A 19724-nucleotide genomic window follows, 5' to 3' on the forward strand; every position below is an offset into this window, starting at 1 on the left:
AAAGCACAAAACAAAAGCTTTAGCCCAGTCGGGATGTGTGTTTAGAAGCTCATACACACAAAGTATGATAAAGCACTCAGAAAATCACCTGTTTTCTTTCATTCACGATGTGTATGAGCCAGGGTCTCAAAATAGTCTCTGGATAGATAGTTAAAAGGTTTGTCAGGAAGGCATATACAGCTTCTGTTAAACCAGATATTTTTTCCTATTCCATGTTATGCTCTGGTTCAACCAGAAGTTATTGGGTTAGATGCAGGCATTATTGGGTGAAATTCTATGGCCTGTGTTAGGCATAGTCAGACTAGATGATCAGGGATCCCTTCTGGTCTTAAAATCATTGAATATCTAGCAGCCAGGTTTTGGGCAAAGGTCAATAGTAAACTCCGAAGAAACTTGCAAAGCCACAACGTGGGTATAACTCCTTTGTCTTTCATAAAGCACTGTAAGATAGCTCTTCAGGTGTTTGATGCATTTCTCCCCACCCCCCAAAAAGCCTCCATTTCCTAGCACCCGAGCATGGATTATTTATCTTTAAACTCATCTTTTTCTTTCCCTCCCTCTGAGAATCTTACTACTTGCCTTTACCTTTTTAAAATTATTTTCCTTGATTAACATCTTCACTAGTCTGTCACTCACCAAACAAATACATACATAACTGAATGGCATGTTTGCTCTGGGTGCGTGTTTCAAAATTCATTCAGACCTAAGTGAAGTGGAAGTTAGAATTTTACTGACATTAACCTTGTTTGAGAAATTATTTATATGGATTTGGGAGTACATGACGAGGGGCCCGGCCAAGTGAATAGGTTGCTAGGCAATGAGCTCAGCTGCCTAAGGTGCCACTGCAGAGGGGTTAGTACTGAATAAAGGACTAGTGGAGATATTAATAACAGAAAGGAAATGATCATAGAATATATTTTCCATTCTGCCTACCCAGAGTTGATTATGCCCTAGGTAGGAACTCAGTGAGTTTAAACTCAGAACTTTTTGAGTAAAATATCCCTCCCTTGAGCGTAAGATTTTATTGTGCTTGAATAATTCAATCCTGAGTTAATTTTTAAACTTCAGACTTGCTACTAGGCCTGACTCAAACACCCTTTTCCCCCCTTTCACAAGCACTGAAATCACCCATGACAAAGTGTCTGTGGCTATAGCCCATGTATCATGACAGTGGTGTCACAGAACTGTAGTTTATTCAGCAGGAATAACTGTCTAATTTGTGAGTTACCCAACAATTTCTTTTAAAGTGAAAGCAGCACATATAGTTAATTGTTCACGGATATATTAAGCCTCAGTTATAATATTTTCATTTGGCCCACAGACAGATATTTCTTGAATCCCATAGGCATGTCAGAGAAGCTATTCCTAGTTCCTCTGGCCCCAAGCTGTGACTTTAAGCAGTCAGTACACATTGACTCGAGACCAAGGTTCTGATTTGAGTAGCCGTCAGGATCAGTAACTGCAGGAAAGAAAAAGATATGCATAAGTGAATTTCCACCAATGTGTCGTATGTTTGTCAGTTTTCAATACCAGAGGTAAAAATTCAATGCTGTATTCATTGGCATGATATAATATGGCACTGGGATCTGATGATTCACAACTCCCTTGAAATTCAAATATATTTCTTTATTTTGATTTATTTTCTTACTTTTTATAAATGTGCCTCTTAAAAATCTGTATGCTCATTTTAAAAAAAAAAAGAATCAGCAACACCATAATATGTCCTGTAGCTAATGGATAATAGAAAACATGGCTTTGTTTGCATATTAACAAATGTAAACAAAAAGTCCCATACCCAATCCAAGAATTCCCAAGACACAATCATTCCTTTCAGAAAAGTGCAAGGTGAACACATATGCCCTGCACCTTGCCCTGAAAGTCAGCAGATCTGGAAGTGACAAAGGCATGAATAAATGTACTGAGAGCCATGTCCAAAAAAAAGGTCTCATTCTTCTCAATGAGCATACATGAAAAAAGCACTCTTGCCCATCCCTGCTATCTGATCATCCAGAAACAAACACGGATCCAATGGAACCCCCATATCTTCATGTCAACTGAGAAAAAAATAGTCATATCCTCTAAACTAAGGGACAGATGTTATCCTTGCATTTTCCTGTGCCTGAATGCTATATGTATAGTCCTCAGCAAAGAATTTGATTAAGTGTGCTTAACTACTTTGCTAAATAGAATTGATGTAAGCACACGTTGAAGTCTTCTGTTGAATTAGGACCATAATTCTGCCCAGTTTACTGTTTCTGGTTCCCATAGTATGATGATTTTCTGTCTTGACTGTAACCAGTCAGAGATACAGGAAGAATGGGGCACCTGGGCCCATAACACAGATAATAAAGAGCAGTGAGAGTGGGCAAGAGAATCCCGTTATTGGACACAACACTGTCAGGTGCTGAGCACTCTCCAGCAAAACACTTAAAGCACATGCTTAAAGTTAAACTTAAGTGTAATACAGGATTGGGCTAGAGTGCTCAGCATTCTCCAGGATTGAGCCCATTGAGTCTTAGGACGCGGGGGGTGTATGGGTCCTTCCCATATTTTGATCAAGTTTTGGAAATAACGTTTTCATTACCATTCTGTTTCTAAAGGGACATGACTATTTTTTAAATGTCTCATGCCTTTTTTTTTTTTTTTTTTTTTGCTAATGTACCATAATGAAACGTGGTTGAACATATGGAAATTATGTACAGTGAGTTTGGATTTTTATGACCAGAAAAAAAGTTAGGCCCAAATCCAGCAAAGACCTTCGCATGTACATAACTTTATGTACCCGAGTAGCCCATTGACTTCAGTGTGACTATTCATGTGCATGAAGTTATGCATGTGTTTAAATCGTTGTAGGATCAGGGCCTAGTTTTGTACTTTCAGTTCTCATGTAAGTAAAGAATATTTTCTTCTCCTTCTATGTGTTTGCTTTAACACTGTCTAAATTCTGTTACATCACTGATTTGTGCTCTGAGAGAGTTCTGCAGTAAAACATGTAGGCTTGCTCCTGTTTAAAAAACAATGCATAATTTGGAGTGTGTTTAATATCCGTGGGATTTGGGCACATAACTCTGTTAGGCTCCTTTGAAAATCCAGCCACATCCTATAACAAAAATTAGAAAAGCAGAGAATAATAAGTGAACAGAAGAATATCATTGGGACCATCTTTTTGTTCTGTGTTTGTTCAACACCTATCACAATGGAGTCCTGGTTCATGACTATGCTCCTAGCCACTACAAAAACAACGAGGCGTCCTTGTGGCACCTTAGAGACCAACAAATTTATTTAGCCAATACAGTAATACAAATCATAAATAATAATAATTATTCTTCTCCTTGCATAAAGTGGAGAGTGTTTAATTTAATTTTGCATTTTAGTAATGAAGTATTTCAGTTACCAGTTACATGTAGAAAATACCTTAATCTGGTTTCTTTTTCTAAAGCTGAAGGAAATCTTGGACCCTGCACTGGAGCCTGTTCTTTTGAAGCAGACCTTTGTTTCTGGTGGAAGAATGCTTATTCGCCTTGGAGATTCTGACATTGATTATGACAGAAACTTTAGGTTCTACATGACAACTAAACTACCAAATCCACACTACCTTCCAGAGGTATGATGCAGCATTCTAAATTAATGGCATACAAATCATAATCAATATTACTAGAAGGACATTATCAACTTCTGTTGGCCCACATTATTACAGACCTTCCCATGGTATCTTTTATAATTAAAGTTTTAAAACAGGTGAACAGAAAAAAACCCGTGTCCTTTCGTTCCATGAGTGACTGTAGCACAGTAGAGTCCAGCATGGCCATGCTAGTGTATGTGAAAACGTTCATGGACTTATCGACCGTTCTGACGAAGAGAGGTTTGCTCCTGCTGCTCAGCATCACCAGGGTTGAGTCATGCCTCAGGGCTCAACCATTTTGTTGTGTCCCATATTGGAGGTTCAGAATACAGGGCCACTGGAATTGTTGGAATCCTGTATGTGGGATCTTCCAGAAGATCCTGCCACCTGGAGGGGAGAGCTCTGTCACATGCTTCTCAAATATTAACAACATGACAGCATGACTTCCAGTGAAGACCCTCATTCACTAATGGACAAGCTGTATGGCCTATTTGAAGGACCGGTGGAGGGTACTCCTAATGGGCTTTCTTAGGAGATCCTACTGTCTGAAAAGGGATTGTTTCATTAGTGGTTCCTCTGAAAATCCGCAACTAGTGAGATCCTCCACAATCAACTCCCACCCAAAAACCCCACTGCAAAAAGGGTAGCACAGCTAGTAGGATTTCCTAGAAAATTTACAGATGTCTATCCCTTTCTAGACAGCTATGGGATTTAGCCAGATGCTGGATGGTGTAGGACTAGGTAACTGTGATGTAATTGCTTTGATTAAGGAGGTACTTGCAGGCAACTGATACACATTTTATTTCATAATTCTGTTACTTTATTTTGAGGTTCATATGGTCCTGTATTTTGTATTTATATGCTGTATCATCCAGTTTCCACACATAATATCGGCTGTTACTTTATTTTGAAAGCATTTTGAAAATCAAGCAATCTGTTGAAGTGCCTAACAGTAGAAACTCAGGTTTGAAAAGATGCACTGTCAGCTACATGGGCCAGGGTAAAAGGAGACCTCCATTCGGATCCTGGTTCTGATGTTGACTTGGAGTGTGACAGTAGCCAAGTCACCTAAGCCCTCTGTGTCTCAGTTAATTTGACAGTCACAGCAAATTAAAGATGCCCCAATAGGCCTCATGGTCTAAAGGACTAAGAACTGGGGTGGAAGCCAGGAATTTAGGAGTTCGTTCTATTCCAAAGTGCAGGCAACTGGTCATAATCATTCTTTGTTCTTCTGTAGCACTTTAAAGGCATGTTTTATTTATGTTCACAGCCCCCCAGGAGACAGACAACTGAATTCCTTTTCTTACACCTCTAGCTTTTAAGTCATTGCAGTAGGCTGACTTTCAGAATATCTGAGCACCACAACGTCAATTGAAGTCAATCGGAAATGTTGGTGCTCAGCACTTCTCCAAATCCAGCCCTGCATGTTTAGACCAGCTTGTGTGATTAGGCACTTAACTCTTGTCTGTATTTAAACAGCCACGCACACCTGCATGCCACATCCTTCTTTAAGATCACGGCTTAAAAGTGATCACTGTTTCTTACTGTGCATGCCCCAGGCTACTTTTCAAATATTCTAGTCTTTTGTACTTTATAGCTATATTTTCTCAAACTTGCCATCCCTTATACTAGTCATTGCAGACTGGTTTCATGTGAAATTCCAAGTTTATAGCTAGGGCCTGTCACGGTGTGTACAGCCGGCCCCTCTTCTGAAGGCCCAGTTGCCTTCCCAAATAAGTCTAGGGAGACATCAGCTTTTTGCAACACCCATGTCCTTTATTCTTTAAGCATTTTCCCACCACCAGTGACCAACTATATACAATCTTTACAGGTTTCTTGTCTATTGCAGGCTGGGTCAGTAACCAGCTAGAGGACTTCCACTTCCCTTTCTGACTGACCTCTCTCTCTGGATGTCCCGCTCCTTCTGACTCCTTCCCAGCCTTTGTAGCTCCTGGCCTATCAGGCTGGCAGGTGTTGTCAATTGCCAGGCAGACATAAGGCTTTTCATCCAGCCCCAATTGATCCCCCTTGATTGGGGCTGGCATGGCAGGGGCTGATTAGGTGTGTTTGCAGTAGCACCCTGCCACAAGGCCCTACTAAATTCATGGTCCATTTTGGTCAATTTCATGGTGATAGGATTTAAAAAATCATAAATTTCACGATTTCAGCTATTTTTCATGGCTGTGAATTTGGTAGGGCCCTATTTATAGTTTCAGCCTTTTTTGAGGTATGCCACTGGAAATGATTACAAGAACAGTTATTGTGCAAAGTGAAAAACATACTTTTATTTCATCCTCTCATCCCTCCAAAAGTTTGATCAAACTCCCAAAAAATCACTTTTGGACATAAACCAACCATGTGAAATTTCAGCTCAAATGGAAATTTTTGAGTAAGTTGTGAACAGCTGTAAATTGAAGTTTAGATTGGAAAAGCCTTCTCAGCCATAACTATATCTTCACTGTGGATGCCATTATTATTCTTAACTAAACCCCTTATTTTATTGTATTAACCTACATAGAAATAATTTTTGTCATTTGTTGTGTTTATTCTACAGGTGTGTATTAAAGTTACTATAATCAATTTCACTGTAACCAGATCTGGCCTGGAGGATCAGCTGCTAAGGTTTATAACTTTTATTCCCATTATTTATTTCACAGCAGTTGCTTTTAAATGTTTAAGGTGACACCCGGATAAAATGAACAAGGAAAACAATAAAGAAAATGTTTTTCCACATATTTATATAAAGTACCAAGTCACAATCACCAATAACTTAAGGACAACCTATTTCTTGCCTTAGTATGCATGTTTTCTAAAGCGTCTTATGCTGGGATAGGGTATATCTAATTCTTTAAGTATTGTAGTAGGAATCATCTATTTGTAAAGTATTGTAATAGGAATCAGCTATTTGTAACTCAGGATACATAATTACTTACATTTTGTTAATACTGTGTCTAATAGGCTAGATTTAAAAGTCATGACCCACTATTTGACTTTAGGGGGAGCTGAATCAAGCCCATATAATGAGCATTGAACATGCAGATGTGACATATGTGATATTGTTTGTATTAATACCAAATGACAATATCCTAAATTTACTCTGGGTTATAGGACAAGATCAAACCTGCATTGATTTTAAAGTGAGAAATATACCCAGAACATGGGGTTCTTCTTTGAGTGGGTGAAGACATGTATTACATTCATGTGTTCGTGTCCAGTGCACTGAAGCCAGAGAACTTTGCTTAGCAGTACCCATTGGAGCAGCACTCATGCCCTCTGTCCCTTGTAGCCCCTTCCCAAGCTATATAAGGGTGATGCTGCCCCGACCCCTGTCAGTTCCTTCTCTCCGCCTGTGGCTTGAGTCAGAGTGGTGTCTCACTTCATGTTCTTCATCACTTTGTGTTTGGTACTGATACCCGCTTCAGTACCGCGCGTGTGTGTGATACCTCTACTCTAGATCACCTCTACTCAAAGTGCCTTTGACTGTACCATCATCGGTGCCAGTTAGGCCGGTGTGTTGGACTGCAGATGATTCAGGCTGTTTATTGGCTCCCTCTAGAGTAGCTCCTCCATTACTGACAGACAGCTTGGAAGGAACTTCAGGATCGAGTGCAGAAATGCCTTCCTCTCCTTTGCCTTTGCAGTACCACTCAGAGACTTTCAAGACCTCCTGGGATCACCATTGGTACTGGGATTGGTTCCACTCCTGCAGTAGGGACAAAGCTTCCAGGCCTATCTCCTACTCGTCACTAGTGTTGTATCCCTATCCACTGTAGCCTCCTAGGAATCCGTGGGTGGTTCTTCGTTCAGCGAGGTCCTGATCGTCGGCTCAGTCCAGGACTAGATCACTTGTTCCTCAGATGGTCTCTCCAGGTGAGCCACCTGTGCTACAGCCACAGACTAAGGGGGCTTCCTCTGACCTGGTGCAACCTGATCCGTTGATTCAGTCAAATGTATTACCACAAGAGATTCCAGTAGTTCCACTTCCCTCTTCTACATCTTCACCAGATGATGCTACAGTGCCTAAATCCGCTGTACTGGAGGATTTTAAATCTTATCAAGCGCTCCTGAGATTAACGGCATCGTCATTGGGTATTCAGGCTGAGTTTGTTCAGGAGAACGCCCATAAGTTAGTGTCAAGAATCAGGGGGTAGCCGTGTTAGTCTGTATCTACAAAAACAACAAGGAGTCTGGTGGCACCTTAAAGACTAACAGATTTATTTGGGCATAAGCTTTCGTGAGTAAAAACCTCACTTCTTCGGATGCATCCGAAGAAGTGAGGTTTTTACTCACGAAAGCTTATGCCCAAATAAATCTGTTAGTCTTTAAGGTGCCACCAGACTCCTTGTTGTTTTCATAAGTTAGTGGATATTCTTCAATCCTCAGCTCCTGAGAGAGTCACTCTTCCTATGAATGAAGTGATATTGGAGCTTGCCGTATCTCTGTGTAGTACCTCAGCATCTATAACACCCATGGCTAAGCATACTAATAAGAGATATTGTGTTTCAAGGTTTCAAGTATTTTTTCTCTCATCCACCCTCTAATTCCCTGGTTGTGACTGAGGCAAATGAGAGGGTACGGGAGTGGAGATATAAATTTACACCTAAAGACAAAGAGTCTAAAAGGTTAGATTTGATGGGGAGAAAAGTGTTTTCAACCTCCTTATTGCAAATGTGAATTGCCAACCAGCAAGCGTGATTGTCTAAATATGACTTTGCAAATTGGGATGCCAAGTTACCAGAATTCTTCATGGAAGAGTTTAAGGCATTTATTGCAGAGGGCTGTTTGGTGGCCAAGACGTCTTCACAGTCAGCACTGGATGTAGCAGATATTCCATGCAGATATGTGGCTTCAGCTATGATGATGAGGATGGCCTCATGGCTACAGATCTCTGGCCTAGCTCCTGAAGCTCCACAGACCATAAAGGACTTACCATTTGATGGTCAGTTTTTGTTTTCTGAGAGAACTGATGAGACTTTACATTCTTTTAAGGACTCTTGAGCTACTTTACAGTCTTCTGGGGGTTTCTATCTACACCACAAAGGGATGTCATTTTGTAGGTCAGCAATAACATTAGCAATGTCGCGCTGAGTGATACATTCACCAGTCATCCTACTCTGCTAGGCTGCAAGACTTCCCCAGAAAAGGACATCATAGAGGAGAAGATCTTCTGAATCTAGTTTTAGCCAACCAGCCTATCCTCCTCCATCTTCAGGGAGGCAGCCTGTTTGATTTTGTGATCAAGAGCAGCATACAAGTTGTGGATCTCCCACATCTCTTCATCTGCTTCCTGAGCTGCTGACTCAGCACCATGGTCAGGTTGTTCATCCAGTGCTGAGCAGTCTACACCTCACGGCATAGATGGTACATGGCTAGATGCGTAGGTAGGGCAATGCTTGGAAGCAGTTCAGAGGATCCTGCTTAATAGTAGAAAACCATCTACTTATTTGGTTTGGTCAAGATCTAAGGGAATTCAATCCATGTCAGCTTGTGTTCAGGACATTTTGGACAGCCTGTTATATTTGAAGTCCTTGGGTCTAGGTCTTAGCTCACTGAGGGTTCATTTGGTGGCAATCTCAACATTCCATCCTCTGATCCAAGGAAAGTCAATTTTCTCAAACTCCATGGTAGTGAGATTGCTGAAAGATATTGTCCACTTGTGAAGGAAATGGGACATTAATACTATGCTGGCTGCCCTCATGGATCCTCTGTTTGAGCCGATAGCAACCTGCTTGTTGTCTGTCCTCTTGTGGCTATAACATCCATAATAAGAGTCGGCGAATTACAAGCCTTAATGGAAGTACCTCCATATAATCAATTCTTCAGCGACAAAGTTTCCTTAAGACCATAGCCAAAGAGTTTGTCCATGGTGGTTTCAGTTTTACCTTAACCAAGTGATTTACTTGCCTATATTCTTTCCGAAGCCACACTCAAATGCAAATGAGCAGCATATCCAGATGTTAGATGTGAGGCTGTGCTTGACGTTCTATTTGGAAAGAACTAAACTATTTAATTCAACACCTTGACTTTTTGTCAAATGAAAGGTCAGCTGGTCTCCACACAGAGGATGTCCAGGTGGGTAACTTACGGGCTCACTCAATGAGAGCCCAACAGACATCTATCTCATTTCTCAGCGATGTTTCAGTATTGTACGTTTGCAGGGCTGCTACATGGTCTTCCATGAATATTTTTATCAAATATTGTGCTATTACCATGGCATCTAGGTCAGATGCAAGCTTTGGGATGGCAGTTCTGCAGTCACTGTTTAAGTAGACACTGAGTCCCATGTCTTACAAGTACTGCTTGAGAGTCACCTGAGTGGAATACACGTCTGTAACCACTTGAAGAAGAAAAGATGGTTTCTGACCTGCATTGTACCTGTCGTTCTTTGAGATGTGGGTGAAGACGTATATTGCACCACGTACCCTCCATTCCCACTGCATCGGAGTCTCCAGCCTTGGCTTTGAGTGTGAAGGAACTGAGCCCAGTCGGGGTGGTGCTGCTGTTAGATAGCCTGGGCAGGGGCTACTTGGGTCAGAAGGTGCCAGTACAGGTACTGCCCATACAGGTACTGCTAAGCAAAGTTCTCTGGCTTCAGTGCGCTGGGCAGGCACACACCTGAGTGGAATACATATCTGCACGCACATCTCGAAGAACAACAATAACAATACAGGTAAGTAACCGTCTTGTTTGGGTGGATGGGGTCAGATGTATTTTTCTGTTCTGAATAACTGACTAACAATTATGTTTCAAATAACTATTACTATTAGATATTCTATCAGTTATATCTAGTTTCTTTACATATAGCTGTAAGTAAATGCATTTTTAAATTATAAAGAGTGATTTACATAAATATTTATCTTGCGGGTGTATCTATAAAGCCCCATTTCATCACATATCTTAAGCCTGTGCTTAACTGTAAGCATGTGAGTACAGTAATTCCTTTAAAGACTATGGAGTTACTTGTGCACTTAGATTTAAGCACGTGTTTAAGTGCTTTGCTGGTTCTGGGCCTCAATTTCTGTTCTGTTCAGATCCTTAAACAGTGCCTATCACCTTGTACCAATAATTACCTTACAGAGCTAGCCAAGATTACAACAGTTTACCATGTTCTTAAAGTAGGAAGTACCTGTGGTGACCCTGCGGTCACACTTAGCAAATAGTGACTTTTTAATCTCTTCTGCAGTATTTTCCTATATAGTCAGTTAAAGAAGGTTATTGATCTTACACCTCAGCTAGGCAATAACTTTGTGTTCCCCTGGGAACCTCATGGAGCTGCATGTTCCACGCCAGAGGGCCAAATCCCCTAACTTCCACTGCTGGACTTAGGGTGGGAGGGAAGCTTCTGCTCCCTCCCTGATCCTCAGCTTGGCCGGGAGCTGAATGGCCCTGATGTAATTTAGAGTAGCCTAAGAACTGCTGTAAGTTACGTTGGCTCCTTTGACTTGGACTGCCAGAGGATATTACACTCTGGTTTCACTCCTAGACTGCTTAGTAACATCCCCTGTGCCACATGGGGATTCTCCCTATGTTAGGGGAATCCATAATTGCTCTGCATTCCCATTATGCCACTGGAGAAGCATAGAAGGGATGGAGTGAGGAGTGTTTGGGAAAATTTGTTGGAATGAACTGGATCACTAAACAAAAAGGCAGTGAGGGCAAGAGAGAACAGGTGATAAAGCTATTAACCAGAACTTCAAACTTCTTTTCTAGTGATGTTGTGCGACTGGAGAAACCTGAGCTTGAGGAACAAAGAACCCAGCTCATTGTGAGAATCAATGCTGATAAAAATCAATTGAAAGCTATTGAAGACAAAATTCTAAAAATGTTGTTTACTTCTGAGGGAAACATCCTAGACAAAGAAGAACTCATCAACACACTCCAGGAATCAAAGGCAGGAGACTCACTTTTACAATACCTTGTTTTAATTAAAAATAAGTGATATATCTAGGGCTGTATGAAATGTTACACAGGGAGAGAATTCTCAGATTTATGTTTCTCCTTTATACATTGACTTTTACACATCCACAGTTCTAAAATAATAGGCCAAGCTTTCAAAACCCAGACCCATGTAATGCAGTTAGTCTGACTTAGGGGTCATGTGTCCCAATATAAAACCATTTAAAAAATCTAAATGAATTATATCCAGTAGTTTCCTATCTGTTGTTTTCGTTAATATTTTAATATTGTAGATTAGCATTTTAATATTGTAGGTTAGCTAGGCAATATTTAACTCTACAAAATTCTTGCTTGTTTGTTACTATCATAAAAATATTCTGCTAATGTGGTTGCCATTGTGCTTCGGCAGCACATATACTAGAATTGGAACGATACAGAGAAGATTAGCATGGCCCCTGCGCGAGGATGACATGCAAATTCGTAAAGCGTTCCATATTTTTTTTGGGGGGGGGAAGGGATAGCTCAGTGGTTTGAGCATTGGCCTGCTAAACCCAGGGTTGTGGGTTCAATCCTTGAGGGGGCCATTTAGGGCTCTGAGGCAAAAATCTGTCTGGGGATTGGTCCTGCTTTGAGCAGGGGGTTGGACTAGATGACCTCCTGAGGTCCCTTCCACCCCTGATAGTCTGTGATTAAAAAGTCAGAATTTGGTAATAGTTACCACACTGTGTATGAGATACCACAATAGTAGTAATACCTCACAATCTCCCCTTACACTTACAATAGGGAATAGCTGTTAACTGTGTGGAATCTGTTGGCAAATGCTAACTTTATTGGTTGTCACTCTAAGTATATTTGGCTCGAGATTTTTTCTTTATGAAAAAATAGTTTTCTTCTTTAAAGAATTCATGTGCGATAATTATGTAGCAGTTTCACTTTGCTTATCAAGGCTAGGTTCAGCTACACTTGTTCATATTGAATTGTATCTTACTCCACAAGTAATCCCACTGAAGTAAATGGGTCTCTGCCTAATTGCTCCCCAATGTGAATAAGGACTATGCAGTCTTACCAAATGGGACTGTTTGCAAAGTAAGATTCTACTCAGTGTGAAAGCCGCAGTAAAGATCTAGCTGTGAATTGTAGAATTCCTTAGGTTGGCCTCGTTCTTAATGGACAAAAGTCTGCTTTACAAAAACCACAGTCCCAGTTGGTCAAAGCTGGCCCTCTAGTTGGTGGTCTCAGCCACATATTGAACACGCCACGAAGAATGAACTACCATTTCACTCCGAAAGATGGTCCTTTCGAGTCAGGCCTGAGACACACCAGATGGGTAGTGTGGGGAAGCTCGCACTACTGTTACCCTTGTAGTATCAGTACAGTGCATAATTTGGGTTAGGAAAAATGTAACCTATCATTCTAAACTCTTTCTGGCTGATTTTGGCCCATAACATTCACATTCTCAAAAGTGTAATAAATTAAACTAAAAGCCAGAAAATCAGACCCATCTGTTATACATTTATTTGCATGTAGAGTTTTGGAATAGTCATCTACATTTAGGGGCAGCGCTTCAGATGGAGTAAATTGGCATAGCTTCATTGAGGCTTAGGAGCCGGCCCATAATTTCCAGCAGAGTGTAGGCCATCATTCTAGCATGATGTTAAGCAAACCTCTTTTTCCCATTCTCTCCAGCTCTCCAGCACCGAGGCTGATAAGTTGCTTGCTTTGTGTATGGTTATATTCTTCAATTAATTATTTGGTAAACATTCTAAATATATTTTCCTCTTTCTTTTTTTCCCTTGTCAGAATTTTTCATGATCTTCTGGGATACTGCCTCTGCTAAAAACCTACCAGTTATTCTTGGGGGTGTAAACTGGTGTTGTTGACTAATGACACTGTCAATATAAGTTACAAAATGCAGCGTAATACATTGATTTGCATAAATGCTTAACATTTCATTTTAAATTATCAAAGGAACTAATATTCTCTTCTAAAAGTATCCAATAGCTAAGACATAACCAAACCTGGATCTTGAATTTCTGGTTTGTGACAGACAAAAGTTCTCTGTAGCTCTTGGAATAGAAGAATGCCTCCCTCAGCATGAGATGGCGCTTACATGTCTTTGGCGAGTGATGCATAAAATTACACCAGTGCCACCAACATCAAATGAGGAGCTTGCTCCTTGTGCTCCGAGCTTTCTCTCTCATGAAATGTTTTCTAAAATGCTATTAAAACTTGTTTCTTTTAGGTTACATCTGGTGCCATTAAAACAAGGCTAAAAGAAGCAGAATCTACTGAAGAAAAGATAAACACTGCTCGTGAAAAATACCGCCCTGTTGCTACTCGAGGGTCTGTCATGTACTTTGTAATTGCAAGTCTGTCAGAGATTGATCCCATGTATCAGTTTTCCTTAAAATATTTTAAGCAGGTTAGTTTCATTTTTCTTTGAAGTAAATAGCATTTAGTATATGAATAGAAATAGTTATATATAACAGGCAGCAAAATTTAAGCCTTTAAGAAGTGTTTTTTCATTACACCAAAAAAGAATTCATTCTGTTTCTAATTTTATGATACATTTGGAAAATTAGTAATGTTATAAAACTTCCAAATATGCTTCTAAGTACTGTTTCCAAATTTAGACATACATTTAGGTGTCTAGAGATAAGTTGTCTGATTTTCAAAATTGCAGAACACCCAGAGACTCTACTAAAGTCAAGAAATTTAACATGATGGTCGACACCTCTTAAAATCACTGTTGTTTAGGTGCCTGAATTTAAATAACCGAGTTTTATAATATTTAATGTAAGCGATTTTTCCAGCGTCTCACAAGAAGTCTGCACCCTGAAGAGTACCTGACTCTTCAAAGTTAGCTTATTTTTCTAGTTCAATGGTTCTGAAATTTTGGTCCATGGAATGGTGGTGCTTGTTAGAGCATTTCCCTGTAGACCACAGAGCTTTCTATGTCACAATGGTGAATAATCTCTATCAGACAAAACGAGAGGATGTAAGCCACAACCATCATATTAAAGCGAGTTTATTTTCTCATCTTATCTTCTTACTGTTCTCTTAATATTACTTCTTGAAAATTCCATGCACTATAGTGGTTGCAGAAAAAAATGGGAATCATTACTGAGAGGTTGGGAGGAGACATGGTCCGCGTATGAGAGGATCTCTCACTTAAGAAGTATTGTACAATATGACATAGTTTGAGAATCATTGTTCTAGTCCAGTGAATTAATCTAGAAGTGTGCTGTTAACAATTAGAAATAAGCTCATCAAAACTGTTTTTTTTTTTTCTTGTAGTTATTTAATACAACTATTGAGACTTCTGAAAAGAATAATAATCTGCAGCAGCGCCTGGCAATACTGCTTAGCCAGACTCTCTATGCAACTTATACCAATGTTTCCCGTGGCCTTTTTGAACAACACAAACTCATCTACAGCTTTATGCTGTGCATTGAGATCATGCGGCAGAGAGAAGAACTTACCGATACAGAATGGAATTTTTTCCTCCGGGGTTCTGCTGGCTTAGATAAGGTGCACTTGGAGTAGATTGATGATAAACAAAATAGTAAATGATTATATATTTTTGGTTTTGCAAAGCGATTTGTAGATAGTGAAAAGAGGTTGGTGTCTACATTTGTCTTTACAATGGTGACTTCTAATTATGATTTTCCATCATATGATATGATACATTTTGAGGCATGAAACATTTGAACAGTTATTTTAGATATTTGTTACTTATTGGTTCCAGTCAAAGAAAGCATCATTATTCAGGACAGCATTTAAACATATACTTAATTTTAAGCATGTCAATGGGACTTAAACACATACTTAAAGCTGAGCATGTGCTTAAGTGACGTTCTGAATAAGAATGAATTTAAGATCATGCTTAAATGCTTTTCTGAATTGGGGCCACTATTAATAAACTTGTTTCTTGTGCAACTTTCACATTTTGACTATTAAAAATAGTCATATATTTGTTGAGCTTTTATTTACCACCTTCTTCTTTCATATTTTCACTGATCCTTTCATCTTTCCAACAGCAACGCCCTGCTAAGCCCGATGTTCCATGGCTCGAAGACACCACATGGTTTATGTGTTGTGACTTAGAGGAAACACTCCCGTGTTTTCAAGGAATTCAGAATGACATACTGTCCACACACATTTTCATTAAATTAGGTAACATGATAAATAAGAAGTGGATTGGAAAAGCCATTTTGCTTCTATCAAACCTGTGCTTCAAGGAGGGTTTTCTACACTGATTCTACTTATATTTTATCAAACCTATTTTTGAACAGCTTCAGAAACAGTAACTCAGCCACTGCAGCAAGCAGTTTATTCAAAGCCTTAAGACGTTTATGTGTACGATGCACTTTTCCATTTTCCCTTTGACATGACGACTCCTTTTCCCGTTACTCTCATTTACACTCTCTGCTGGGGGACTTGGCAGCGATCTTCTTTCAACAGGCTGGAGCTCCCCACATTGGAAGAGTGGGGACAGCAGCAGGGGAGGCCCCCTATCTCTGCCCCACAAGGGGCAGTAGGGGTCCTCCTGACTACTTGGGAGAAGCAGGGCAACAGTATGATCCCTTCTCTCAGAACCAACAGTGCCCCCCTCTTTCTCCCAGTTATGCAGAGGTAATAGCCAGGAGGCCCCCCAGTAGTCTACCCCAATAGCCGAAATGTATCTGCTTTATTGGAAGAGTGGGCTGGGCCTGCTGCACTACTCTCCTGCCACACACACAAGCTTCTGCAGCAGTGATGTTGACCCAGCCCCCCAAATCCGTGATACTGCAGGAAAAACCTGATTAAGATGAATGGGGCAGCTTACCCCTCTCAGTGCTATTGTTTTAGGCTCTCTGCAAGCTCTGGCAGACATCTCAGTTACGCTTGGGTCACCTTTTCAAGCTTTTCTTTGAAACCATGAGAGATAGAAAGCCACTTACAAAAAATTGAAGCTCAGATTCTGCCATAATTATGTGACAGCAGGAGCCTATCATGCCTATGCCTTAATCCAACATTGTCTGTCCCCAAAATAGAATCCTACAGCTGGTCACACAGTCACCGTGATTGCATGCAAAGAGCCAGTTAGACCTTTAACTCATGTACAAAAGAGAGCCTTTGCCTTTTTGAAAATGTGCTCTTACATATCATCGTACCATTGTGAATGGTTTGTGCTTGGCAAATTCTAAATTTAAGACACTGCTAATGACAACGTCATTTGTAGGGTGCCTTGAAATTCGTGTCAACCCAGAAACGTCGGAAACATATGATTCTGAACCCGCCCCTTCTGCAGAGCAAACTGAAGAAGAAAAAAAGGAAGGCACAATGAAAGCTTCCTGGGACACAAGACTGAGCATGTTTCAGAAATTAATTATTGTGAAAAGTTTTATGGAAGAAAAGGTAAAATCCAGTTGTACAGAAATTTACATCCACACCAAAGCTACAAGCATTTGCTAAATTGTGTCATTTGGATGTTGGCTTGAAGAGGGGATGATGCAGATATGGACCTTCCCAATGGAAGCTTGGATCTGTATGGAGAAGAGGGCTAGACTGGTCTACCCCTTCCCTAGCTTCTTTGGCACTGTGTGAATCTGCTGCAAGAGCGATGTCTGTACTCTTCCAAGTAGAGGGACTAAGATTTGTGACTGGCCCATGGGTGGCAGGATGGAGAGGGTCCTTGTACCAGTCACAATCTCTCCTTTTGTAATTAATTTATATTTACTATGGGTCTGCTGCAAAGTCTGTGAATTTAAGAGTGCAGTGGGAAGTTTGACTTCATAGGGGCTACTCACATGCCTCTGTGGACCATGGCCAGTTCTAGTTTGCCAATTCTTATGATCTTATCCAAACTTCTTGGATGTTGAATCAAACTTTTTGAAATGCCCCTAGTACTAACTGAGGCGTGTTTGAGTTAACAGAATGCAGTGAATGTTTTCTGTTTATGGGTTTCGGGAGGTGGTTGCTTGAAGGTATCGTAATGATTTTGAACTTGGAGGATTGATGATTTTCACCACTGATTAATTAGTCTTTGTTATTTGTATTTGCCCCAGTGAGGACTGGGCCTGATGGTACTGTACAAAGACATACAAAGATACAGTCCTGGCCTGGAAGGGTTATACATTCGAATGTTAATACTGTTCTCTGGGCCTCTTTCTGTTTGTAAATTGGTATATTTTCATATCTTCAGGTGGTCTCTGCACTTACTGAGTTTGTAATAGAGAACCTTGGAAAACAATTCATAGAGAATCCCCCAGTTGACTTGGGAACTCTTTATCAAGACATGTCCTCTTCAACGCCTCTGGTGTTTATCCTAAGCACAGGCTCTGACCCCATGGGAGCTTTCCAGAGGTTCGCAAAAGAGCGAGGATATTCAGAACGGTACAAAGAACATAGTTTTATTAGACATGGTATTCAGCTGGGATGTTTAAAGGACCCCAAGGAGTTTAAGGAAACTGGGTATCGGGTATCAAAGAACCCTAAGGATTTTAAGGGAACCTGGGTACCTAATTCCTCTAGTCTTCTTTGAAAATTCCACCCTCTTATGCTTGTACATTTATTCCATTGAGTTATACTGTAACATGTACTGTCTGTGGGTGAAATGCTGGCCCCACTGACTTTTACCATTGACTTTAGTGGGGTCAGGATTTCACCCTCTCTATACATTAATGTATGTTAAAATATATTATTTTAGTTCTCCTCCAAACTATATACTATAGCAATGCTTCAGAGATCTCTATATTTGTAATAATAGCCAAAGCTGTCAAATCAGACTCCTAAAACCATATTGGGCACCTAAATTACATTGGTACAGTTTTCAGAGATTATGAGCACTTTCAGCTCCCACAGACTTCAGTGGATTTGTAGGTGCCCAGCACCTCTGAAAATTAGGCCACTTTTATTTGGGGTCTAAATATGTATTGAGGAGCCTAAATTTCAGCACCCAAGTTAGGAAATTTTGGCCATTATCTTTAAAAGCTACAAAACCTAAAAAAACCTACCATTTCAAAAGTCACTATATGTTCAAATATTTGCATCATGAACGTTGACAAAATTTTCTCTCTGTTTCAGAGTACGGTCAATTTCACTAGGGCAAGGGCAAGGACCTATTGCAGAAAAGCTGATAAAGGATGCAATGAAAACAGGAAATTGGGTTTTTCTGCAAAACTGTCATCTAGCAGTTTCATGGATGTTAGCTATGGAGGAGCTTATAAAAAGCTTTACCGAGCCAAGTATGTAATTTTCCTTCTACAATACAATATGCTTCCCTGAAGGTAGTGCCAAATCAGAAGTGTGCTTTTCCACTTTTTGCTTGTCTTGCCGATGAGAAGGGAAAGAGCCAAAGAAAAGGTCGTCTGCAGGATTAAGAAATTGCTCATCCTGTTAGAGAGTATTACCCTTATTCTATGCGCTGTAGTGCTCATTTGTTTATTAATTTCATTTGCTTGTTTATAGGCTTTCACTATTGTATCTGTTCACCTCACGTATATTAAAGAATATATTCACATTAATGAATTTATCCTCACAATGCCAACAGCCTGTAAGGGTACGTCTATACTTACCCGCTGGTTCGGCGGCAAGCAATCGATCTTCTGGGATCGATTTATCGCGTCTTGTCTAGACGCGATAAATCGATCCCGGAAGTGCTCGCCGTCGACGCCGGTAATCCTGCTCCGCGAGAGGATTAGGCGGAGTCGACGGGGGAGCCTGCCTGCCACGTGTGGACCGCGGTAAGTACCTTTAAGTTCGAACTAAGATACTTCGACTTCAGCTACGTTATTCACGTAGCTGAAGTTGCGTATCTTAGTTCGAACTGGGGGCTTAGTGTGGACCAGCCCTAAAACAGGGAAATATTATCCCTATCCACAGATTGGGAACGGAAGCACAGAGATATTTACATATGATTCATCACAATCCTCAGCAATCTACTCCACCCAACACACCAAACTACTTTGCCAAATGTCCACTACTAATGGTGTTTGGAAGTGGGTAGTTTGGTAAAAGGATACGTGCAGACAGGAAGGCTGTGGCGGGGCAGAGTTGAAGTTGTGGTCTGTTGTAGTGACCAGGTGTGTGCTTGTAGGTGACTACCTGTCTGTTACTTGGTCCTGCTAGTGAAGGCAGGGGGCTGGACTCGATGACCTTTCAGGGTCCCTTCCAGCTCTATGAGATAGCTATATCTCCATATATTAGTATATTAGTATATTAT

The 19724-nt window shown here is 40.5% G+C and overlaps 1 protein-coding gene and 1 non-coding gene across 2 annotated transcripts in view; both read left to right on the forward strand.

Annotated features, from left to right (window-relative positions):
* DNAH6 (dynein axonemal heavy chain 6) overlaps nt 1–19724 on the forward strand; it is a 180585-nt gene that overhangs the window by 119091 nt on the left and 41770 nt on the right. The window contains exons 56-64 of the mRNA XM_065405933.1: nt 3440–3604; nt 6177–6244; nt 11333–11513; nt 13761–13940; nt 14816–15049; nt 15559–15694; nt 16812–16918; nt 17706–17896; nt 18587–18747. Coding sequence (XP_065262005.1) covers nt 3440–3604; nt 6177–6244; nt 11333–11513; nt 13761–13940; nt 14816–15049; nt 15559–15694; nt 16812–16918; nt 17706–17896; nt 18587–18747 — 1423 coding nt within the window. The remainder of the gene's footprint in view (nt 1–3439; nt 3605–6176; nt 6245–11332; nt 11514–13760; nt 13941–14815; nt 15050–15558; nt 15695–16811; nt 16919–17705; nt 17897–18586; nt 18748–19724) is intronic.
* LOC135880723 (U6 spliceosomal RNA) lies at nt 11916–12018 on the forward strand. The gene has a single exon (XR_010561501.1). It is a non-coding gene; the product is annotated as a U6 spliceosomal RNA (small nuclear RNA).

Source organism: Emys orbicularis, chromosome 6 (genome assembly GCF_028017835.1).
Source record: "Emys orbicularis isolate rEmyOrb1 chromosome 6, rEmyOrb1.hap1, whole genome shotgun sequence".
NCBI classification, from domain to species: Eukaryota; Metazoa; Chordata; order Testudines; family Emydidae; genus Emys; species Emys orbicularis.